The sequence below is a fragment of the Hemibagrus wyckioides genome, linkage group LG09, assembly GCF_019097595.1.
Source record: "Hemibagrus wyckioides isolate EC202008001 linkage group LG09, SWU_Hwy_1.0, whole genome shotgun sequence".
Lineage (NCBI taxonomy): Eukaryota > Metazoa > Chordata > Actinopteri > Siluriformes > Bagridae > Hemibagrus > Hemibagrus wyckioides.
Window position 1 is genome coordinate 21,733,157 of NC_080718.1, and position 26,504 is coordinate 21,759,660.

Here is a 26,504-nt window from a genome sequence, read left to right on the forward strand (position 1 = left end):
TAAAAAATGATAATAATTAACACATCACTGTGCTATACTTCCTGTTGCTGCAATACTCAGGTTCAGGATGTTAATTGTACTTCACATCAAGCTGCATCACAACACTGATGCAACACCTCCTTCAGAATATTTGATAACTGGAATCATAATAGATCCAATATTTAGCATTTTCTAACAAATCTATACTTTTATTTCTTTTCTCTAGCCAGACAACACTAAGTACATAGCTACGCCCATCTGTTTGAGTCGCCTATAACAGCGGCTATTGACTTCCCATACAGAGCCATCCAGCATTATAGGGAAAAGTGCCCGTGTGTGTGTGTGTTTGTGTGCTGTATGTGTGTTTCATGTTTTGATTGAACCGCAGACTTGCTTTCTGAGCTGATCATTAACCTGCGGCTCTTATAAAACCCAGAACGAACGCACATGCCCGCAGTTTGCACAGCGCTGGAATGAACAGCCTCATGAAAAAAAAAAGACACCCACTAAAATCTGATATACAATCAAGCCACATTTCTGTAGAGTCTAAATGGAATTATGATAATAACCGTTTGCAGAGCACCATTTTAATGCTCATTTGATCTCAATATGCAGTCTGCTACCTCGTAATCTATTTCGCTTTTTTTTTCTTCTTCTTTTTCTTTTTTTGCGCCAAGTGTTTTCTTGTTCGCTGATTAACAACTTTGCGCATTAAAATGAGCAGATTTAAAGCGTTTTGAAGTCGTAAAATCAGAGTCGAAACAACTCGGAGAAGCAATTTAATCAAATTTGGTGGCACATTCCTGACCTAATTTTGTAGTTTGTTGGATAATAGCTTTATTTTGCAATATACACGCAAGACTTTGAAACAGAGCGAGTTCATAAATTCAATTTGAGCTTTATTACTGCCTTATGTAGACCTACATTAAAACACAGAGTGGATGGCTTCCTTATTCAGGCAGAGCCGAGATCACGTTTGTAATTTTGAGCTATGGCTTCCTGCTTCAGATTTATTCGCTCCTAATCTGCTCAAATGCGTTCTTGTTTTCTCTTCTTTGTATATGAAAATGTGCATTTCAAAATCTGAGGACCTTTATGTTTGTGAGGTTCAGTGTAGTTACTATGGAACATAGTGAGGGACGTGCTATTATTTTTCATGTCCTATGTATATATATAGATCTCAGAAAAGCAACCTATTTGCCAGAGATAGTAGATTTATTAAGCAATAACTGTGCTTTTATTGACATCATGAACTAAATGAACTAATGGGATCATGAACTAAACTAAACAGGCTTGCATTTCGTTCAAAGAAAAAAACCTTCTGACAAGTCTTAAATAACTGACCAATAATTGCATTACAGGAGGGAAAAAAGCATCTATTTAAGAGTACTTCTTTTTAATATTTATACCAGATGTGGTGAACAAGAAAGTCCGGCTTGACGTCACTTTAAAAAATGAACCTCGGGGACCTTTTATAAGCTTGCAGTTATTTATTTGTTCATGTTATAGGTAATATGTAGCTGAACTATCAAGGTAATATCCTTTAGTTGCTCACAACAGCTTCTTTAACACTTAATTCAATAACTGCATAGATATCTACACCTGTCAGCCATAATATTAAAACCACCTGTCTAATAATGTTATTTAGATCCCACTGTGCAGCCAAAACAACTCTGACGCATCAAGACATTGACGCCAAAAGACCTCATGGGCACCAAAATGTCAGCAGCAGATCCTTGTAGTCCTGTAAAATGTAAGGTGGAGCCTCCATAGATCAGACTTATTAGTCCAGATGCTTGATCAGATTGACTTGTTGAACTTGCACGCCAAGTGAACACCTTGAACTCATTATCATGTTCTTCAAACCATTCCTGAATGAATTTTTGTAGTGTTTTAGTGACACATGAGGTCACTTCCGTAATCCTTGCGCTTTTTCCTTCTTCAACTTCACATCAATCACTTGCTGCATAATATACTGCTATTCTTTCAAGATAATCAACCTCTCAGTGGTTTTAATGTTATGGCTGATTGGTGTACCTTTCTATGTATAGCTGCATTATTTTATACCTTATGAAAGCTAGCTATTTATTTACCTCCATCACAGCACAAGCTAGCTTTTTCAATAACCAAACACTGGCTACAAGCATGATAGATGAACTCTAGATAAATATGTAGGAGTTTTCCTTAAAGACAATATGCTAGTTAACAAGCTCGCTAGCTATTTAGCCGAGTAGCACTCAATAAAGCTTAGGCCGCTTCTAAATGACATAAAAAATAAGTTAAAATGTTCTAAAATCAGCCTCTGGTTTCTTTAATTTGCTGAGGAATAGAAGAGCCCACACCTCATCATAGCCTCCTCTAATGCAGCATTTTATAGCTGAAATCTGTACAGCAGTCATCCGGGTGTAATCCTGTAGCTGTCTTCGCTACGCCAGCGGTTTTTACAGCAGGCCGCATCATGGTGTGCTGAAGTGGCAGTAGATTAGGCCTGGGATTTCCCTACATTTCAAATAGACCGATTGGTTCTCCTGCTGCTGCTGCTTCTTCCCTGCAATTGCCCTCATCTCAGATATCTGCCATCCACAAATATCAACTCCACAAATATCTAAGGAAAAAAAAAAGGTTCTTTTCATCTGTAATGATAGCCTGTGTAGTGGTCAGATCATTTAGAGAAGAGGCTGGAGTGACTGCTTGAAAATCCAAATAGGCAAATAGGGGCGTACTTCCTCCTCAGAAAGCATCTCTTCAATCTGGGGGATCGCCAAGCTCACTTCCTGTCTTGGTGTCAGCAATAAGATTCACTTGGTTTGTTTTTTTTTTTCTTTTTTTGGCAAAGCAGTTCCTCTTAAGCAAATGCCTTTAGCGTGTCCCATATCACAAATGGCACAGTGGCCCGCATTCCCTCTTTCATCAGCTCTGCCTTTCAGCTGCTGATACCTAATTAATGGTGCTACATATCTGAATGGATTGTCCAAAGCCGAATTTTACACGCTTGACTATGTCATGACTTCTAATTGTTTAGAGCTGGTGGATTAGAACAGCTCTACAGCATGGGGAATGTATTTATGGACTAAATGTTTCAAAATAAAGGCTTAGTGTGTCAGAAATCTATTCTTTTTTAACCCAAATGCGGGATAAACCTGAAACCTGGATGCCGGGGAAAGCACATTTCATGTCTGGATTTTGGACACTATGGCCTTTTGGGATTTGTGTATGTTTCTTAATTTGTATGATGTTTGGTCTAAAGTGCATAAGACACCTTACAATGACGCTCATGTGATCCCAGCTCAATGCTGTAACTATATCGACGCTTGATCGAATAACCCCGCCTCCTGCCACAATGGCGGCGTGTACAGTCGCAGCGGCTCTACGTTCTCTCGTTCAGTGCTTTTCTTTTGGGTTCTTTTTGTTCATTTGTTCACTCATAAATCAATCAGGTGAGTTATTTCAGTATTGCTATCGCCTTCACTGCGGTTGTTTGTGTGTTGTCTTTTCACACTTATTTCATTTGTTAAAATGGAAGTATAGTTTGCACCAAATTATACGTGAAGTGCACATGAATTTCACTGTACTCAGTATAGTGACAAAAGAATCTTGAATCTTGAAATACACACGTCAGCCGAGGAGCAGTCTGACTGACGATTTTTACATATAACTCTACTCGCAACACATTATGTCGCATTATCGCAAACACCAAGCGAAGGTGTCTCTCTCTCTCCTTTTCTTTTTTCTTTTTTCTTTTTTTTTTTTTATCCCAAACCTGAGTGAGTAGATTTGGGAGGAAATTTGGCAGCTCTATTAAATCTTGGTCATAATGCTCCTAAAGGGATTTATCAAAAAACTTGTTAATTAACTCTACTTTACATATTGCGACATGCGCAATACATCACTTTCCTGTGTGATGTATCAATAAAAAATAAAGATGTGTGCCAAAAACAATATGCTACACCAAAAAGTATTGTTACACTTCCCAGGACTTTGTTCTTTTAGTTGATATGAATGAATTAGTTATTATTATATTATATTAATTCACTAATCTACCTAACCAGCCATTAGTTATTACAGTACTTTAGCTGACACATTTTAGGCAAACCAAAACAAGACACTGGAGTTTCCATATGATGTTTAAGTGCTTTTAACAATTGTCACAAAGCAGCTTATAGATTCAGAATACATTTATATATATGTATTTATCCCTAATGAGCCAGCCAGAGAAAACGTGCTAAGGAAAAACATCCTGAGAAAATATGAGGAAGAGGAACCAGACTTTAAAGGGAAGCCATCATCTTCTGACACGTGAGAGTGTGATTATAAATTATTTCCTTCTGTGTAGGATATGGTAAAAAACAGTGCAATTAGGTAACCAGGAAATTCTAGGAAGTCTATTTTGCTGAAGTGATCTGCTGTTGATTGATGGAGACTTCCAGCCAACTAAGAAGTTTATTTTTTTATTTTGAGGTTAATGCCGCTTTTTGCAATGATCACACACGTTCCTCAAACCAGTTGCTTATTATCTTAAATATTGCTGTGTGTTCTGCCACTGTTATCCATAAAAATGTATAAAAAGATTCGTGGTCACACAGTTCGGTGTGCCCAGCTTCAGCATCACTTGGTTGGGAGTAGAACTGTGTATTGTAGGACCACTGAAAAATGTCTACTGAGTGTTGAAAAAGCCATGTTTTTGGCAGATTATTTACATAAGGTCTTTGCTAGGAGTTACTAGCAGTGTGTTGTAACAAAAAAAAAAAAGGTTGCATTGTCAAGGTTAGTGCCAATAGTGCCAATAGCAGCGTGGGACTTCAGCACCCATCAGCCACTGCACACTACTCGTTCACCTCACACACTGAATCGCATTATCACAAACACCAAGCGAAGGTGTCTCTTATTTTTATTTTTTTTTGTATTTTATCCCAAACCCGAGCGAGTAGATTTTGGGGGAAATTGGGCAGCTGTAGTATATTTTGGTTCTAATGCTTCTAAAGGGATTTATCAAAAACTTGTTAAGCGTATACTCTTGTGGATGTGAGTAAATACAGTATATTGGTATGTGTTGATGTTTTGTCCATTCAGAGCACACAGGAACTTCATCATTTGCTCCATCTCTCTCTCTCTCTCTCTCTCTCTCTCTCTCTCTCTCTCTCTCTCTTTCTCTCTCACACACACCGCTCTTGTAACTTTTTTCTCATCTGAAATCAGACCATAAATGATTTTTAAAAGCAGTAAAAGTTTTTTTAATAAGATTGAACATCATGATTAGTCTGCATGGAAACGCATGCCGCATTCTTTGCATGCACGTCGGCATTCGTCATTAAACTTCCAGCGCAGGTATTGCTTAGGGATGCAGGAAAAAGATCTGCACAGTGACTCTGACTGAAAAAGACAGCAGGAACAAATGCCATAAATCATCTGTGATCCAGCAGGCTGGCGCACACACATCAGACCTGACATAATCCACCCCGTCATGGATTCCACACTTTGGGTGACAGATTAATGTTAACCTGACATGCCGGAATTTTCCTGTTGACTCACTGAGTCATGAGGAGGGGTGGAGGGGGTTGAGTGTTTTGGGTGGGGGTGGGGGGATGGATACCCGAAAATAAATCTAATGCTCATGTGGAATAAAGCGCCCCAGGCAGGAACTGTCTTTTCGTATTTTTTTCACCTTTTCCGAGTCGCTGAGGTTTGTCTCGTGCTCTGTCTTTTTTCAGGTGGGGTCTATGGACTTCATGGTGATGAAGCGCTCACAAATGTACGGCATGAGCAGCAGTCCATACTCTCAGCAGCAGCAGGGTGTCCCTTATCCCAGTCAGCCCTACGGATCTCCTTCTCCACACAGATACCCGATGGCCATGCAGGGCAGGGGACAGATGAGCATGGGTGCGATGCCATATCCTCAACAACAGGTATGCTTTTGAATTCTCAAGTCAGAAAGTAAATGTATATCAAAATAAATTAATTAATAAAGCGTGTGTATAAGTATGTGCAGTGACACTATGTGAAAAATTTGTTTGCAGTGTGATAGTAGGGTATACAACATCATTAGACATGTCCATCGTGTCCATCCATCGTGCTTTATCTCTTGCTTATAACATAATTTATTTAAATATAATTTTTACATGAGAGCGTTACCATGCCAGAAACTCGTTCTTTGTCCAAGGCTATACAAGAAAGCGTTCATTTACTTGTATCTCATACTATAATTTGGTTGATCATCCTGTCACTCAACATTTTTCATTTATACATGCTGCACTCACAGCTCTCTCTCTCTCTCTCTCTCTCTCTCTCTCTCTCTGTCTCTCTCTCTGTATCTCTCTCTCTATATATATATTTCTTAATTAATCTGTCCGTTTTTTTTGTTTTTTTTAATTTCAAGTGAGGTTTCATGACCCATTGCCCAATTTGCTGTGTTTGGCCTGCCTGGTCCTCTGAAGCTGTCTGAGTTATTCTGAGCCTCACTCCGTGTCCCCCTGCCATGCTGCTATATTTAGCCAGCCTTGTTGCTCATAGATTTAATGTGTCTCCAGAGAGCTGTTGGCACACAAGGCCTCCTGCTCCCAAGAAAACCTGACCTCTGATAATCCCTACCAAGATGAGAGAACGTAGAAGCTGTGAAATAACAACAAAAAATTGTTACTACAAAACTAAGGGAAACTGAGAAGAGCCTGATCCAGGCACACAGCCGGCTTAAGGAACATTCATGTAGCGTGTGGTTTATCCAGCAGTTTGGCACAAGACCGTTGCTGCTCTTGGAATAATGTCAATGTTTGCTTACTCATGTCAGTGTTTGGCGTTTGTCCCTCAGGAGGATTATCGTTTGTATCTCTGATTAAAGTTAGACCTTTAATGAGTGATATTTTGGCTTTGACTGCATTGAGCACTTGGCAGTGTTCTCGAGGTTCTCTTCTGATCTTCACAGAGACTGCTTCAGGCTGTCATTTGGCACCGGTTTGTAGCATTTAAATTCAAGACTGGAGTCCTGAGGAAAAATGAACTCGTGCACCCATTGTCTTACAGTTTATTAAATTTACGGAGAAGAATCATTTGCACTGTACAATCAGTTGCACTGCAGCTGCGGAAAATCATTAGTTAAATTTGTTTTTGTTATTTACGTTATTCAAAGTGTCCCATCAGTGTGAAGTGAATTAAGATAAAAACTCTGTCTGTCCTAACAAATGAAGTGCTTTAGGGAATTTATTCAAATAGAGTGTGTGTGTGTGTCTGGTGAGAAATAGACGTGAATGAGCTGTGCATGGGCGTATGCTGGTTTGGTACTTTTCAGACCACTTGGACCAGCAAGAACGGATTACGTCACCGGCATCTGATGGTGACCCCGGTGACCTCCCTACTGCTGTCATCTGCTGCCTGCTGTGCGAGTGTGTGTGTGTGTGTGTGTGTGTGTCTTCAGCCTGGGCAGGGACACAGCTAAGAAAAGACACACACAAAGACAAAGCTAGACGCTCAGCCACTGAATGCAAATTCCCTCTTCAAAGCCGTAATTTATACAATACCTTTGGAGTAAGCAGGTTTAGCACTTAAGCTAGCTCGGAGGTGAATGTGTATGTGCCGAGCTCGGAAAGCTGAATAATCAACTGGAAGGTCGTGGATTTATGGGTGGAGATGGAAAATATGACAATATTTCAAAAAATATTTTTACAACATTGGAGGTATTGGGATTTTTTTTTGTTGGAATTTAGGTAGAAAATGTATGGCTGTGAGACAATTATAATCAGATTATATCAGATTTAAATAAAAATGGGTGTGGCTTAAAGTGGAAGGTTTCTTTTTTGCATGGACGAAGGCAGGGGGGTTAAACGTGAATGTTAAATATTTCCACTATGGAAAAAATAAGCATAATGTAGAAATACTGCTTCTGACAGTTCCTCAACCGTATTCAGGTTTGTTTATTTATTTATTCACTTATTTATTTATTTAATTCCTTTTTTGCAAAACATTGTATATATTGCACTAACTACATTTAGCATTTGCATTTATCAGATCCGTAATAATTAATTTTTTTTTTTTTCATATTTTCTAAATAGTTTTTCCCTTGGCATGTGAAGATGATTAGATTTCTATTTTTATTGTAGCAATTTGTATTCTGTTTTTATTCTTTTTTATTTTATTTTATTGTAACTATTATTTATTTATTTATTTTTTTTTATATATTTTATTTTATTATTTCCTTTTGATTTTATTCTATTTTATTTGACATCCTTTATCCAAGAAGAATCAACAAGAATTCCACTACGTTTTCTACTGTGCGTAATCATGTATGTGAAAAATAAATCTTGATTCACGTCGACTCAATTAGGTAGAAATTAAAACCATCCACAGGATGAATGAAGGAAAAAACGAACGCAGTGAATGTATCACGCAGCATATCGACTCAGGTTCACTTTAATCAGCGTGGTCTTTCTTTGTCCTGCGAGCTTCATATCTAACCGCTTGCATTATCTGTCCATTCCCAATAATGGGATTTATATTTGGTTACATCCTTAGTACAGCTATATTTCTATTAGCCGTCTATGATAAGAAGCGATACAGGGAGAAAGGAAAAATGAAACGACTGGTAGATGATGTAAATGACTTGTTACTGTGAGTAAGCAGCACGGTCTCACACTTCCTAATTGGTAGCAATTTGTACGTCTGTATTCGTGTGAAACTTTATGAGGATAGCGGTCATGGTCGGGTCAGGGGGCTATCATTCGTTTCTTGATTTCATCCATAATGAATTAAATTAAATTAAACCACATCAGTCAGTATTTCCCCTCAAATTTGTACAAATGTCTCATGAAACCAGGCTTCAAGTCAGAGCCGAGCGAATCGTAGTTATAATCCAGAGATTCGTATAAACCAAAGAAACCTTAATTTATCACGATATCATCATGTTTACTTAAATGAAGAATATTCTCAGTATCTTGCCTTACATGCACCTTATGCACGCTTTTAAAATTTTCGCTGTCTCTGTACAGTGAACTCGTATTACCTCAGGTTTTTCCTCTTGTCTAGCTGCTCAGGCTGTGGAGGGAGAAATTTCACCTTTCCCCTTTTCTCTCCACCGTCGTGTCAGTTCTCTCTCTGACCATGACACGCATGCAGCGAGGCTGTTTTCACAGGGTTATCCACCTCAGAGGAGATCTCACCATCCACGCTGCTGTAAATGAAGCTGCTGAAGTGAGCTGCAACAGGAAAAACAAACCTGTTCTCTTCCTAGACCGAGCTTTTAGTGTTGAATCTACAGGACATCACACTCAATTAGAGCATTACCCTTTTTTGTTTATTTATTTATTTTTCTCCCCCTTCTCATTAATTTTTACTGAATGATGAAGAAGTATACACGCACCAACCGTGCAGTCATCTATGGAGAGAAAATTAGGCCTCGGGCAAAAATTTTAAGATGCGCCGAATTAGATAAATGTCTCGTGTTTGTGTCAGAATGATCAGGAAATGGAGAGCAAACAGAAGGGAAGCAACATGAGCACCCGCACTGATGACAGGAGTCGGGCTCTTTGTTTGGAAGTGGAATGAACTTGAAAGCAAAAGGCCTGCCAATTCCAGTGCAATTTCCTGTGATGTCAATGTTGGCAGACAGAAAGGAAAAAGAATTTGAAGGCAACATTAGCGTTTGATGTGCAGAGAAGAGAGAGACGGCCTGTGAAATGAAAGAGGGAAAATGTGTCAACAAGCCAGGAAAGGGACCATTACTGGCTGCTGCTGCTGCTTCTTTCTTGTCCATTCGCCTAAGTTAATAGAATCCGACCATTACACAGGAGTGGAAACGTTGTCTTGTTCTCTGCTGTTCTTGTACAATAACAGCCTGGGCCATTTTAGTTTGATTCTCTTTGAGTCTGCAGGCTGAGGCCATCGCTGATGGGTTTTTATTGAAAGGAAACCTGTGACTGCATTTGTACACACTTCTTTCTCCACAGGTGTGACCTTGAAGCATCACGGCTCTGGGTTCTTTGCTCTCGTAAAAACACTCTGAGGCAAACAAAATCTTGCTATTTTTTGTGTGTAAATGAACACAGAGCAGTTTAATAATTGCTTAATTGATAGGATTTATTGTACGTCTTTTCCGTAACTTTTCACAGTAACACCGGACCCCGGGTCTGCCGAGGCACTAGTTTGTTTGTCTATGCCGTCCTCTGGAAAGATGCCTCAAGGTGGTAAGAACGTGTCCGCTTTCAAACAGCTTTGTCATTGAAGAACACATTCAAAGTTGAAAAGAATGAAACTTTTCCGAAACATGACAAGTGACATCGGGTGCTTATTTTTTCAGGTCATCAAGGTCATGAGAGAAAAATAAACAGGATGGAACGTGCCAGTCAGAACCAGTCAGTTGATGCAGAAATACATGTAGAAATGAATATTTCTAATAATTCATTTCTAATATTCTATTTTTTGGGTATTTTCAGAGCCAGTGTGAAATGATATCTCACTTTAGCTGTGGCTGAATACAGTAGCACCAGAAACTTTTTTTTGTTTTTCTTCCTCCAAAGCTTCAACAAAGTCATACTACCTTCTCAACACCAGTCTTTATTTTATCTTTATTCATCCATTCACACCTTCAAAGGGTTATGGGGCACCAGGAGTGTATCACAGGGGACAGGCAGGATTCACACACACACACACACACACAATGGCTAATTCAGAGATGCCAATCAGCTTACAATGCATATATTTGGACTGGTGGAGGAGAATCTAGAAGAAACCCAATCTCCACATACACATACATACACAGGGCAATCGAACCCTCAACCCACAAATGTGCAAAGCAAACTATACCGCATAGGAATGTGGTAGCTTAGTGGTTAAGGCATGGGATTACTGATTAAAATGTTGTGAGTTCGGATCCCAGGTCCACCAAGCTGGTACTGCTGGGCCCCTTAACCCTCAGTTGTATAAAATGTAAGTTTCTCTGGATAAGCTGCTTCTAATGAAGATAATCTATTTAGATAGTTGAGTTATACTAGGCAGGATAGATAGAACATTAGAAAACATTGCTATATTCCAGTGTGCATGTCACTTTAAAAGAAAGCACCTGTCCATGTCCTTGTTCATGCACTTATCTAATCAGCCAATCATGGAATACATGAAATCATGCAGGTCCAGCTCAAGAGCTTCCGTTAATGTTCACATCCATCACGAGAAAGGGGAAAAATGTGATCTCAGTGACTTTACCCAGAGCATGGTTGATGTGCTGGTTTGAGTGTTTTTCTGAAACCTCCTGGGAATTTCACATACACAACACAGAATGATGCAGGGAAAAAAAAAATCACCTGTGACTGGCAGCTCTGCAAGCTGAAACTCCATGTTGATGAGAGAGGCCAGAGGAGAACCTCTAGACTGGTTCAGACTGACAGGAAGGGTAAGGTAGCTCAAAAACAATCACTCTTTACAGCCACGATGAGCGGAAAAGCAGCTCAGAATGCACAACAGCTCCAGGGTTACATCAGGTACAGGCTCTTGACCAGTATCTGCATAAATGAGGCCATGCTAATGGGGGAGAAAGCCTGGAAACCTTTTGACCTGGGAAGTAAGAAGTACATAAATGAATTAGGGGGAAAAAATAAAAACAGGTAGCCTTTAAATTGTAGTTGATTAATAATAGATGGGTTTCAGGATCAGGATCGTTACTGAAAGTCCTAATGAGCATCAATAGATCTATTGACTTAACTCCTTTGTAACTTTTCTTCCATTGGACTTCTTTCGGTGAAGTTCATCATCTGTGTGGAAGAAGCGTGATGCATTTATTAGAAACACAATAGATTTCTGCTGTCACTCACTGAAGCCTTTTTTTTTCCCCCCAAGTATTATCTTTATTGGTTTTTGTGTGATACGCTTCAATAATTGTATTTTATTTTTAATGTCACTAAGCATATTTAATATTAAAAACAATCTGTAACTACAGCTAAATTTATACACATCTTTCTGTCAGTTTAGAGGGAAAATATGAAAATATGTTTAATGGTATAATTCAGATCTGGCACCACTGTGCTGTTGGATTCTTAGATGTGATTGGTCAGAAGGTTTTTTGCTAATTCATTTCCTACAGAACAGGAGGACTATTTAGCATCAGATTTCTTTGTCATGTCACATTTCACAGTGACTCGTATGAATATAGATACTTAGGGCTTTAAGAATTTGTAGCATTTCGTTAGCATTTCTGTTTTTACTTAGCCTACTAGGGGATATATATCCATAGAAAAGCTCCAAAAACGGCTAGTTTTTTTCACGTAAATGTTTATATCTTTAAATTAATGTTGATATCAAACCCGTTTCTGCTCTCTGAGATGCCCCGAGTGCATGTTCTTAAGAATCTAAACTCTGAAGGCGCTATCTTCAACCACTAAAATTCTGTGTAAGGTTATCCAAACATTTCACACTGAAACCCAACAATGCCCTGACTCATTTTATATCAGACTTGCGATGATAAAATAATCCATTTGTTTATACTGATTAAAAATATCCGATAAGTCGATTTCCATGATGTTGGATCGTCAGCCTATTGGTAAAAAGGGGTTCAAGAGAAAACGTATGATTCATAGTTGTTAAACAAAAAATTGCTTTGACAAGAAGACTTGTATCAAAGGTATGCAGTTATTAAATAATATTAAATTTTGAAGGGGTCAGATGTTCATTATTTTTCCTTTAACAGCACTCCTGCTGGGTTTTATTCTTCACTTCAATGTATTAGACTTTTTTTGTATGCATCATAGACCTTTAGTACTGTAGTGTGTAAGTACATCCTTGTGAATAACATAGCAGTGTTTAAAACTGAGAGCGTAGACATTTATAGATCATTTCTAGGTAGGTCCAGTCCCAGTATGAACTGGTAAATATATGGGCATAGGCAACGTGAAAAAAAAACAACATGTTGCTCACCATTGACTTATAGTACACTAATCTTTAAACAGCCTGAGATGCACACACCTTAAGAAAGAAATAAAATTTAACGTACTGGCTTTGTTTAGAGCTTGCAGCATGTCAAAATGTGATACGCTGAAAAATGTCGCCTTTGTTTTCAGTTCTATGCATTTCGTATCCCAAGTTTTTGCCTCTCATAACTAATCGAAACTTTAAAACCGAATGCATCTGTTGCTGCGCTTCATGCGGATGTGGTTATTAAAATAACATTCCTTCCCCACAGATAGGCAGCAAACCCGCTGAAACACAGCACAGACAAAACTTCTGCTTTCAAATCATAATATTTCCATTAAAGACTGGAAAGTTGTTCGGTAGCGGCGTGAACACTGCTCACACAACTCGTGATGTTATTATTATTTATTTTTTTTAGCAAGGTGTCATTATACGCTTTAATATTCAAGCCACAAATTAGAAGGTGTGGTATTTAACTAGCTAAAGGTGGCCACAAAAATGCACATGGCATGAGAGATGGCATCCAGGAAGCAGTCTGCGGTGAGCTGCTCCTGAATCTCTGCCTTCTTATCGTTAGGTGTATTAGCTCTGTTCATGCAGGATTATATTAAAGGATGGATAGCATTTCTACACTGATAGCCAGCCTCCTGACGAATGAAACATTAGAGTGTGTAACAGATAAAACGAAACTCATTGTAGTTAGGGTTTTGTTTGTTGTTTAATCATTTTAATATGAACCAACGGATGTGTGTTGAATAATTAGAGCAGCGTTTACTACACAAATGACAAATAATTCCATATGTGTTGGACTGTAAATTACTAAAGAACAAGAAGGAAGGAAGCAAGGAAGAATGGCATCATTCCATTTGTACAACCAGAATCTCACTTTTTTTTCTTTCCCCTTTTGATTAATGCTGTTATTTCGAGATTGCCTTTATTTTATATATGACAATTCCATCCATGAGATTTACACACCGAGTCATATCAAATTAATATTTCGTCATGTCAGACCAATAAATTCTGACAAACACACACACACACAGAGACCGAAAGAGAGAGAGAGAGAGACAGACAGAGAGAGATGGGGGGGTGATTATGTAAAAATGCACCCTTTTGTTTCGGTAATGTGTTCAGTGCGGAAATCTCTTACATGATCTGTGGTCTTTATTAAACAAATAAGTAAGAAAGAAATGAAGAACCTTATTCAGGAAGGAATGGAGGAAAGCAGGAAGGAAGGAAGGAAGGAAGGAAGGAAGGAAGGGATGCAGGAAGGCAAGAAACCAAAAAAGGAAGGAAAGTAGAAAGGAAAGAATGTAGGTAGGTATGCAGAAAGGAAGTAAGGAAGGAAGTAAGGAAAGCAGGAAGGAAAGAAAGTAGGAAGGAAGGAAGGAAGGAAGGAAAGAATGTAGGTAGGTTGGTAGAAAGGAAAGAATGTAGGTAGGTTGGTAGAAAGGAAGTAAGGAAGTAAGGAAAGCAGCAAGGAAAAAGGAAGGAAGGAATAAAGGAAAGTAGGACAGAAGGAAGGAAGGAAAGCAGGAAGGAAGGAAGGAAGGGAGGATGGAAGGAAGGAAGGATGGCAGGAAGGAAGGAAGAAATGAAAGCAGAAAGGACAGATGGACGATGGAAGGAAGAAAAGGAAGGAAAGTAATGGTCAGGCTCCTGACTCTGCTTGTGGTGAAACAGTTTTGTTAAGTTGACTGATTTATTATCAGCTCTCTTATTGCTCGAATCCAAAAATGACTCTTGACTGTTTTTAATTAGAGCTCAGATTATTAGGGACCTGTTTAAGCCTTGGTTTTAATGCAGATATGATCTCTAAGTGTCTTCCGTTAGCAGCATCCGATTCGGTAACAGAGCCGATCCACTGCAAGAGGTTATGAGGAAGTGTCACAGGTTTGAAGGCGGTGGCTCTTGAAGATGATTTAATATGAGCGATGCGTGTTGTGTTACAACGTTACAACACACACTCACACTTTGGGGTGTGACCACCTCACATAAACACATGAAACACGATCGAACCCTTGAACAGGGGACAGTCTGGCAGGCCAGGTCGCTTGTCCTGTGGAACCAGAAATGAGACTGAGAAGGTCTGCGTTCAAGGATCAGAGGCAAAAAACAAATTCTTTCTCTCAGACACGCTGCTGTATTCACACTTGTCCGGGGAAATGGTCTGTATTTTAACACTTGAATCAGCTCTACCCTCTGAGTTTTATTTTTTTTTTTCCCTTTTTGCTTGCTCTTGGCCTTGGAGTGAGGTCAGGAGTTTAATGGGGAAAACATTTGAAGCGGTGGCACTAAAACCGGAGCCTCAGCGAAAGAGCTGGCACATTTTAGAGCACATTAACCCTCGGCACCTCGGCGGCCTCTACTGAAAACGAAAAGGGCTAGCGTCGAAATGATGAAAAAGAAAAAGGCCATTTGAGAGCAGAGTGCTGTCGTTTGTTGCCATTGATTGGACTGTGTAAATGGCACGGTGGCCTTGATGCATCAGAGTGCTGAGTTAACAGAGCTAAGCACCGGGCTGGTGAAGAGGCTGTGATGTGGCCACAACAGAGACTTTTGATTAAAGGCGAGCCATTATTAGATGAAGAGCCGAGCTGAAACGAAGTCTTAGGTTGTAGGTTAAAGTTGATTCATTTTAACCGAGTCCCTTCTGGTCGTTCTGTTTATCGTTATAGCAATTTACCTGAGTGAACGGTGTCACTGAATGGCAGATAGACTCATTCGTAAGAAAGCCTGGCCTGAAAAAAAAAAATTCATCCGAACCTTGCTTTCAAAAAAAATAAAATAGCACTCGCTGTGCACCGTGTCCCGGCGTGATCCCGGCCTGCTTGTGTTATGATAGTAGCATTTTTCTCCACAGTCCTTTTCTCCTTTCATACATATTAAAATTGTTTTCTCTCATGCACAGATGATTTTTTGAGGCCGCTGCTCATGACAGCGCGGTGAGCCGTATGTGTGTGTGTTTGTGTGTGTGTGTGTGTGTGTGTGCAGGGAAACGCCGTCCCACTTAACGCTGCAGCCGCGTCTCTTGTTAACATGCCTGCGTGTTCGCCTGCGCCCATGCCGTCTCTTTGTTTGATGAAGCTCTCCAAGGGCAGCTCATTCTTGAAGTGTCAAGTGGCATGTGTGTATGTATGTGTGTGTGTGTGTGTGTGGATAGGGAAAGGAGATCAAACGTGCCAGGCTAGGCTCAGTCACCTCACACCAGCAGCGATGTAATCTCTCCCAGCGTTTATCGTCATGTCGGCCTGCATCTCTTTCAGGCCTCCTGCTCGTGTGTGTGTGTGTGTGTGTGTGTGTGATGCAGGTTTAAAAAGTATGCCAGATCTACAATTAGGAACCACTAGAGACGACAACAGGACCTCTACACCTAGTCTACACCTATCTTTACAGTCCTGATGGGTCTGGATTCACTGCTACAGCAGGAACCTTTGTTTTTTAAGTTGCACAAGACAGAAATAAAGGCCTGGGAGTAATCCAGGCACCCAAACAAAACCACACCCTATTCTTTACTACACTTTTTTGTTCGGTTTTCACTCATAATTGGTCATTATGTGTGTAATTTTTTTAAGACTGAGCCCCTTGTGCAAATCACGAAAGACAGATCTAATGTGTTTGTTCAGGCTGCACGCACATTTGCTCCTGGTCTGGTAAAAACCTTTCCCATGAAGAAATTTTAATATCTTCTACCAAAGTAGAGACTTTATTGAGCTGAAATATGTTTCTGTTTTAGTCCCGGGCGTAAAAAGAAATAGAGAATTGCATTAAAAAATGTCACTATGGTGCAGGAGCAAAGCAGACATTTTGACAGCTTTCTGTTTCGAATATCTTTATTCAGGCTGACTGTTTTTCTTTTAGTGTTTATGAAAACGCACATGATTACCTCATGCAGGAAGTTCAGTGTACACTATGTAGAGTAAGTTGAGTATTGATATTCTCCTCTCTGGCAAACCACAGCTTTATTTGCACTGCCTGCGCTCAGTGTTGCTCCGACGCCGGGCACACAAGCATACTAATGCTAATATGCTGCTCTATAGTCCTGTCATGCCTGTTTAGGCTGTTTAACGCTCTAACATCTCTCTGGTTGGCTGGACCCATATGTCATTCGGAGAGGGAGCGTGTGCTCTGGAGCCGGTCCGACACGCAGCGAGCCGTGGTGCTCGATACGAAAGTTAAAAAAATGCTGTCTCTGCTCATCGGGCCTTTTCTGTTTACAAGTGCAGCAGCTCCACCCTTTCTACACACAGTCACACTAAGAACACCACAACAAACATGGTGTTGCTTTGCAGCTGGGATTCACAACAGCCTCGTTTTATTTCTTGTCTAGTGTGCTAGAGGAACAGGGTTGTCAGGTCTGCACCTGCAGCCGTGTTGATGGGTTGAGTTGGAAGCATGCCCGTCATCTCCTTGTCTGTTTTTGTATCGTATCTTCGGCTGGAAACACACCTGGACGGTGAAGTGAGCATGTTTTTGGAATTGACCCTGACCCTACTGCTGGGTCACGCATTGCCATTACACACAGAAATGGATGTGCTGGTAGCTACAGGGCATCGTATGATGGTTTTACGCTTTATTTTTTTGCTAAGGTTTTCACCTGCTAAGGTTGACACTTGTTGCTCAGTACCTCAGATAAAGTACATACTTAGGAGGGAAAGACTACTATCACTGTAAGCTACCAGTTAACTTGCTAGAATTTAAGGTAAGTACACTTTCTTTAAACACTGTGATCATATAATATTTAAATCATTTAAATCGTTAAGTGTTCCTGCCCTCAGGTACTGTGAGCAAACTGTGATATTCTATAAATAATGTTAAAAAACTAACTCAGAATTAACTGTTAACAATATGGTTATTGATATTTTAAGTAAGACAAATAATCAACACATCCACATGGTTCACAATGACTTTAAATAGGCAATTGAGAGAATTTCTGAAGATGAAGTGATCGCTGTTTCAGGAGAGCCGGAAGAGATGGATGTTGCTTCAGAATAGCCAATAGGATTCACTGATATTTTAGATTAGCCAATAGGTATCACTGATGTGTCAGAATAGTGGATAACAATCACTGATATTTCAGAATAGCCAATAGGAGTCACTAATATTTCACAACAGCCAACAGGAATCACTAATATTTCAGAATAGCCAATAGGAATCACTGATGTGTCCGAATAGCCAATAGGAGTCACTAATATTTCACAACAGCCAATAGGATTCATGGATTCAGATTAGTCAGTGGAGTACTGCAGGGATGATATATTTTTGTAGGCCAACCTGGAAGTAATCATCAGTCTGGTTCCTTCAACAAAAAGCCTGTAGGATTTTTTATTTGCAGATAATAAGCTCTGTAAACAACCAACATTTGCAATTCTTGCAGTTTTGTTCATCAGTATAATCTTCACAAATGAGCACAACAATTATACATTTTGAAGCCCAAATACAATCACCAGGAGTAAAAAGCTAAAGTTATAAATGCTATAAATGAAATACATCACACACAGTCTCAATGTGACCATCAGTAAGCATTCAATTCTTTCAGTCTTTATTTAAAAACATTCCCTGATAAGTGTGGTATTAGTATATCCACAACAAGCCTGCAGATGAGTTTTCCTGTTTGGCGTAATGACATTTAATTTCCCCAGCATCCTCTGTAGTCCTGTTTAGCCAATTGTCAGCAACTGCCTTTTTCAAGACACGTAAAAAGCTTTAAAATTTAATGAGTGGGGTATTGCTGAGTGAGTATTTTATGTTGTGGAATAAAACATGAAAATATTGTGAGCTTGTGTTAACCACAGACGTTATTCCAGGCATTGAACCACAAAGCTGCTGAAGTCACAGACTTCAGGGCGATGGAACCGGAAATGCAAAAATGCGAATTCATATCCGGGTTTTAGGACTCGTTCCTGCAGCACTCTATAGGGATCAGTGATGATATGGAAAACATTAAAGGTTAGAGATGTTTAGGAATAGCCAATAGAGATGCCAGATATTTTAGAATAACCAATAGGGTTTAATGATGTTTAGGAATCGCCAATAGAGGTTACTGATGTTTCTAGAAGGAGCTTGATCATAATTTATCATATTTGTGTGTCGACATTGCTCCAAAGCAACACTATAAGGACTAATATAAAATCCATTTATTACTGTAACGCTTAATTATCTATTTTCATCATTACATTTCAAATATTCCTCTCTCGAGGTATCCAAGAGTCAGGGTTTTTTTTCCCTGGCATATTGATCCTTGTGTGTTTTTGCTGAGAATCAGTGCTGCAGCTGAAAGCAGACAGACCAACAAGTGTCTCATTAGGCGGAGGAGATGCTGCGGAATCAGATGACTTGGCATTGGGGTTAATAGCCTCGCTCGGCTCATGCCAGCAGCACGGCTTCATTCATTACAGCATGCAGCCAAGCAGCGTTGCTCATCATGGCTAACAATAGCCCTCCTTCATTAAAGAAATCTCAAAATCATTACATTAAAACATGAGTGATGATTGCACGCCCGATACGTCAGTCACACGTTTGCCTGCAGCTCGAACGTGGTTAAGAATGTTTAAGTGAAATTAGCCTAAAGGGAAAGAGCGTCACGTGACGATGTTATAATCGCTCTCTTTAATCAGCTCTCGCTATTGGATCAAACCATTATTTGTCGAGTGTAAGCAGAAACATATGGAGGCTTTGACTGATGAGGAAAGTGCTCTGTACTAATAATACTTGCAAATGCTTAGAGTAAAACCTGGCAGCGTCATGGCTATCAGTGGTTTCACAGCAATTTCATTCTTAAAATAATTCTCAATGCCCTGGTGGTTTGGCCGTCGTGTAAGAGAGGAGCCGTTCAGCCATCTACAGTAACAGGCTCCATTGAGCAACGCTTTGCAGTCGCTCCAGCCGCGCTCGTCTGCCATGTCAAATGAGTCACAGCATACGTTTTGGCTCGCACGGAGGAGCATTGAACTAGAATGAAAAAGAAGCCTGGCCACATTGCTACAGCACATTTTCCCTGCCAGAGTAAAGAGTGCGTTCGGCCCATGCCGCGCTGCAGCAGCTGCTCATCAAGAGCTGTTGCATAAGCAGGAAGAGGTTTAGGAGGTTGGGGAGGTGGAGAGGAGGAGGGGGTTATGTGAAGTGTAATGGTCCCAGCTGCGTGTGATGGTGAGCAGGCCGCAAGAGCAATCATACGTTCCCAAGACAACATGAGCTTTCTAGATCCACTGGACCACTTCTGTGCCATAACACATCGTTCAGCAGTGTTTCCCACCATGTGGCTGATTGAAGCTGAATACGTCTCGATCAAGAAAATCACCGCGCGTGGCTTCGCTCGGATTTCAAACGAGTTTGAGATTTCTTCTTCTGTACTCCTGAGCAAAATTACTATTTTTTTTTTTTGCTACGTACTTAGACATGTACAAATATTTACTGGAGAACAGATTTGCGTTTAAAACCCACTTTACTACTAAACTACTAAAGGGCTAAAATTTAATTTCTGCACAGAAATAAACCTCGTTTTTCTTCATCCATTAGAAAAAACGTTGTCCAAAAGAACTGTTCCTGTATTATGGAAATCCCAGCAATTCTTACACTTCCTAAAGCAGGCAGATTTTTTATTTATTTATTTTTTAGATGTAATCTACGGAAAGTGCCTTACGTTTTATTACCAATGAATAAATTCAGAACTCAGCATTGGGTTATATATGAAAAAGATAATTAACTACTATAAGGGAATTGCACTGTATGGGTTTTTTTTTTTTTTTCTTTTGTAAGGCTTTTATTTTTAGGTCTCTTCTCTCTCTTATCTCTCTGCTCCCGGATAATCCACGTCTTCGTTTTAATCAGTGTGTGCCAACAAACTTGTATGATAAAGACAGTTTGTAATCAATCCGTAATTTTTCTAACGATCATCACGTAATCATGTGTTTGGCGAGGATGTTATCACGAGGATTTATTTTTTTTTCCTAGCGTGCAGCTGTAAGTAAGAGGTATGAAACATGGCAAAACCTGCAGTGTTGAAAGAACACCTACAGTGCTTCTGTGCAAATAAATACTGCAGGGGTTAATTCAACACTGTAGGTGTTCATTCATCACTGGGGATTTGGCTGGGTTGTTTTATGTTCAATAATGGGATTAAAAACAAAACTAGGAAAGAAATAATAAAATAAAAATGCTTCTCTTCTCTTTTTGTTGCCGCTTTAAAAAGACGACAATAGTAAAGGCAGTGACTCATTTTTAAATGAATTAATAATATTTTTAAGTGGAATTGTAGATCTATTATCTTGGAAATGTACTGCGTTACTCAAGAGCGAACATTCTGTATGTTATTTTCTTTATTCCAGAGGCCAAAATAGAATTTGTGCATGTTTTGTTGTGTCCATTTCCAGCTTCTTTGTCATGTCATACTCCGCTGTGGTGGTTAAAGTAGACACTCAGGGCTTTAGGATTTAGAATTTAGTATATTTTATAGATATAGAATTTAGTAAATAGTTTTTATCTAGCCTAATAGAAAAGATTCATAGAAACAGAAACATTTATTTTCTACACAAATGATTAAATCAAAGTAAATGAGGAAATCAAACCTGTTTTCTGACCTGTCCCAAGTGCATGACTATAACCACCTAACATTTAAAGATAGATAGATAGATAGATAGATAGATAGATAGATAGATAGATAGATAGATAGATAGATAGATAGATAGATAGATAGATAGATAGATAGATAGATAGATAGATAGATAGAACTTTATTGACATTGCAAAGTACAGGTAGCAACGAAATACCGTTTAGCAAGTACCAGAAGTGCAAATAGTAGGAATTGTGCAAATGAACAAGTGCAGATAAATATTTACATTAATAAATAAGGCTGTCAGTTAGTATGTGCATAGAAAAGTCTGTGCAAGTTGTATTTACAGCACATAATGTGTAAAGCAAAATCTAATTATATATCTGTGCAATATGTGTGCATCATGTACATTGTATGTACAACAATGATAACAGAGAATAAAGCAACCAATAAAATTCTGTAAACGTTAACCAACATAGGGACAAACACACATCTCACACTCAAATCCAACAGTGTCTTGACTCGTTTTCTATCAGATTTGCGGCGATAAAATCATTTTAATAGAAAATATGTCCGATATGTTGGTTTCGGTTCAGCCAACCATTGGAACGGAGCACCAGTAAACGTGAACGTTACACACAAGAGCGAAACGTCACAAATGAGTTCTTTTCTTTCCCCACATTTAACGATTCTTTGATAAATGGCCACAAGTAAGAGCTCAGAACTGCAGGCCTCCTGCACTCACAGAGTCTAATGACAGGACTGGGCTTGTGTGACGCACTGCAGCTTATTAAAATCATGCGACGTGGTCGAGATCGCGCATTTAATCTCGGCTGTTGCAAACAAACTGTGTGATTTAATACGCACAAGGGCACTGAACCCTGCGCTAGACAAACAACAAACAGTTGGGGTTTTGGGGTTAGAGTCGCACACGTCGGGGTGTGGAATATTCATTTCGGTTTTCTTGCAAGGAAGTGTAGTGTGGAGATAGTATCGAGTATTAGATTATTTTCTATATATGAGAGTTATTTAGATTTACATGGAAATGATTTGATGATAATGAATCTGCTGTGATGGAATAGTTTCATGTGTGCTGCTATACAATGTGCTACAACTTCTTGTGCTACAGGTGTACACTTCTACCCAGACACAGGGAGAAAAATGATAATAACAGAACAGAGAGCTGTAAATAATGTGTGCAGGCATAAAGTGGCATAGTGGGAGATGTTGCACATATTCAGTACTATAAATTATTTACATAAAAAAAGGACAATGAAAATGCACATGCAGTAGAGGGACATTCTGAGTCAGAGTCTGAGACCAGTGCAGTAAGTGGTGATGATAAAGTGCAGTGCATGGTAAATACAGTGGGTTGTGCTTGTGTGCTTGTGGTGGTGTTATTGGTTAGAGTTCAGAGGTCTGACTAGCAGCCTGCTAGTGTGGGATTTGGTGCTGAAATACTGTCTGCCTGATGGTAGCAGAGAGAAACGTCAGTGGTTCGAGTGACTGGAGTGTATGGAGTGTATGATGATCCTCTGTGCTTTCGTCACACTCCTGTTCTGGAAGGGAAAGAAATTCACGCTACTATATGATATGATATGATATGATATGATATGATATGATATGATATAGTAGATTCTTGGTACATGATCAACTTTGATCTCTTTTATCATCATCATCATCATCATCATCATCATCATCAGTATTATCAACATCATCATCATCATATCATCAATATTATTATTAGCATCATCATCAATATTATTATTAGCATCAGCATCACCACCATCACCATCATCACCATCATCATCATCATCACCTTCACCATCATTATCATCAACATCATCATCATTATCATCCTAGGGTCATGACCTCATATGGACTTACCTGGGATCCAGACAAGGTCTCAGAGTATAATCATCATCATCATCATCATCATCATCTTATCATCAATATTATTATTAGCATCAGCATCACCACCATCACCATCATCATCACCACCATCATCATCATCATTATCATCCTAGGGTCATGACCCCATATGGACTTACCTGGGATCCAGACAAGGTCTCAGAGTATCGTCATCATCATCATCGTCATCATCATCATCATTCTCATTATAATTACATCATCATCATTATTAGAATCATCACAATCATCATCATCGTCATCAGTATTAGCTTAATCATCATCATCATTATTACATCATAAACATCATTAATCATTAATATTATTAGCATCATCACAATCATCACCATCATTAGTATTAGCATAATCATCATCATCATCATCATCATCATCATCATTATTATTATCAGGATTATCACAATCGTCATCATCATCATCATCTTTTTATCATCATCATTATTAGCATAATCATCTTCATCATTATTATTAGCATATTATATGTATAGCATATTATACTCTGACACCCTGTCTGGATCTCAGGTAAGCCCATATGGGGTCATGACCCTAAGGTTGAAAACCTACTCAGTTTTCAGTGTGTAAACTCTGTTAAACTGGAATGTTTTGACATTGTACTGTACGTATTAAAGAGGCATAATGTCGAATAGTTCTTAATGATGATAAAAATAGCAGATTGTAATTATACTCCTGTATATTGTGATTATGGCGTGTCAAAACACCTACAGAAACTAATCTGGAGCCTCTGAGGTAAGTCTGAATGATCAGTAAATGAACTGTGATTTGTTGGAGTGAAGGCGATAATGAGATATTATTACACTCTATTTAGGAGCGTTTTAGACTAATATTGTAGTGAGGTTGATGCCAGAACATGTTCTGTGTACAGTTTTAAAAAAAATATGGCTGGATATGGTTCAAATATTTGTGGAACTGTAACTCTCATCTTCTGTGTTTCAACTAAATGTGGAAGAATTCACTCTTATAGACCACAAGCATCCCTTACTTACGGAAGTTCTAAGAGGCCACGCGTTATATTTTTCTTCTTTTCTTGTGATCTCGACAAATGTTGGTTTCTTGTCATTACTACTTAATTTTTCTGCGTGTTCGACATAAGTACATGTTGTAGAGGCATCAAGGAAAAAATATCATGCTAGGACTTTTATTTTATTTATGTATTAAAAGTCTTAAAAATGCGCTGATATTTTTGATATTATCATTCGTCTGGAGTATGATGATCTCTGACGATCTCTGTGTTTTTGTCTGTCTAGGTACCTGCTCATTTTGGCCAGCAGGGCATGGGAGGATACTGTCCTCAGGGCCAGCCAGGGTACTACAGCCAGTCTCAGCAATCCCAGCAGCCTCAGCAGCAGGCACCCTACAGCCAGCCTCGTACTACTACACAGCAGGTAAAGCCTCGCACAGTCCCGTCGTTATTTTCCTGCGGCTCCCGCCGAGCCGCCTGCCCGTGGGCTGATACTTCTGATTAGTTGTCCTGATTATGCATGAGTTCTATTTCTGCCGTTTCCTGCTCAGCAATCGTTCACCGGTCCGTACCATGTAGGCATAACTGGCCTCCTTAAGCCAGGGCTCTCATCAGGGTGGCTTGAGGGGTTGTGGTTTTATTTTCTAGTCATGTAAAATCAAATGAATAGCGCATTAATCTGCTGATCTTAATCCAGCAGAAATGCTCATATTTGTGTTTTCATTTCAGCTCATTTACCCAAATTGGCTCTGAGAAAAGCAATTCTTTTGCTTTTAATCTGCATCGTACTGCAAAAAAAAAAAAAAATAGTCCTTTTGGGAACACAGGCAGGCCAATAAAAAAAGAAGGAGCGACGTGAAGAAGTGGCGTTGCACTGCAAGCCTGGGAGAAGGCCATGTGGTTCTCATCGTTCATGGCTCGAGAGGAATCCGCCTGATTTAACTGAGCTCCAGCTGCAGACGGAGGGGAATTTGGCTGGTGGAGGCAGAAATGCAGTCTCCGGGGCGTCACAGGAAAGCAAGTGGGAGGTACAGGGACTTTGGGAAAGCTGGAGGCAAAGTTTGGTAACATTCAGGAGGGTCTGGAGAGATCATGCAACTTCCCATCATGTGTAATCTTCAGCAGAAATTGCTCTGATGAAATCTGCAAGCATTTGTAGTTTATGCTAGGTTTGCTTCCAAGCCACTCCTTATTTCACAACGCAGCCGGCTCTTTCTCAACGGCGGACTCCAGGCTAGTGCTCCCTTGCCTTCCTACTCAAAGGGCGATTGCATTAATCAAGTCCAGCTCTTTATCTTTCCACTCTCTCTCTCTCTCTGTCTCTCTCTCTCTCTCTCTCTCTCTCTCACTCGCTCTGGCTGCCCATACTTGAAGGCTGATGTAGGTCAGGTCGGCTCCAGGCTATTTGTATTCTGGAATAGTAAATTATCCACAGGAGTCCTGAGAGCAGAGAGGCAAACTTGACCTTTGGATAACACCTTGGACTGATCCTCTTTATTCAAATTGGGTGTGAGCCGTTGTGAGTGTTAACAATTGCGATTGTCCTTTTTCTATGCTGAAAGAGGCGAATTATCATGCTTTAAAGCAGCTTTACTCTCTTTTTTTTTTTTTATTCCCCTACAGCTAAGCATTACACCGTCCTTTTGTGTACTATAGTACTATCTTTTTGAGGGTTCAACTTGGGATAAAAAGTAGTTTTTTTATAATTTTGCCACTCAATTTTTAGACCTCCTCTGCCACCATTAACCCCGAATATGGGACATTGTTCGGCTGATTGCTCTGTTCAGCTGCTCCTCTGCTTTCATGTTTGCCAGCAAATTGAAGGCTCAATTGGAGAGAGGGACAGTTTTACTCCACAATCACATCAAGTTTAATGACGGAGGCGTTATATTTGACAATCTCCCACCATCACCCGCTTTTTGATCACACACCGCCTGAAAGGCGAGACCACGCTTTGAAACGTGGATATTACCCACAAGTGTTGGAGGATTATGGACCTATATGAGTAGTTTTATGATCCCGCCAAGGTCCAGCTATAAATCAGAAGATCAGGTGGACCTCTTCGCCGTCTAAATCCGCATCCTATACGTCTTAATGCTGTGGTCTGCAGTGCCTGAATATGTTCTTGTCACCCAGGATTAGTAATAGAGACATACTTTGTGTCAAATGCATTTAGACAACTGTTCTGAG

At 39.6% G+C, this 26,504-nt stretch overlaps 1 protein-coding gene across 1 annotated transcript in view; it reads left to right on the plus strand.

Annotated features, from left to right (window-relative positions):
* LOC131359257 (AT-rich interactive domain-containing protein 1B-like) overlaps nt 1–26,504 on the plus strand; it is a 219,913-nt gene that overhangs the window by 24,332 nt on the left and 169,077 nt on the right. The window contains exons 2-3 of the mRNA XM_058398965.1: nt 5,688–5,882; nt 24,601–24,738. Coding sequence (XP_058254948.1) covers nt 5,688–5,882; nt 24,601–24,738 — 333 coding nt within the window. The remainder of the gene's footprint in view (nt 1–5,687; nt 5,883–24,600; nt 24,739–26,504) is intronic.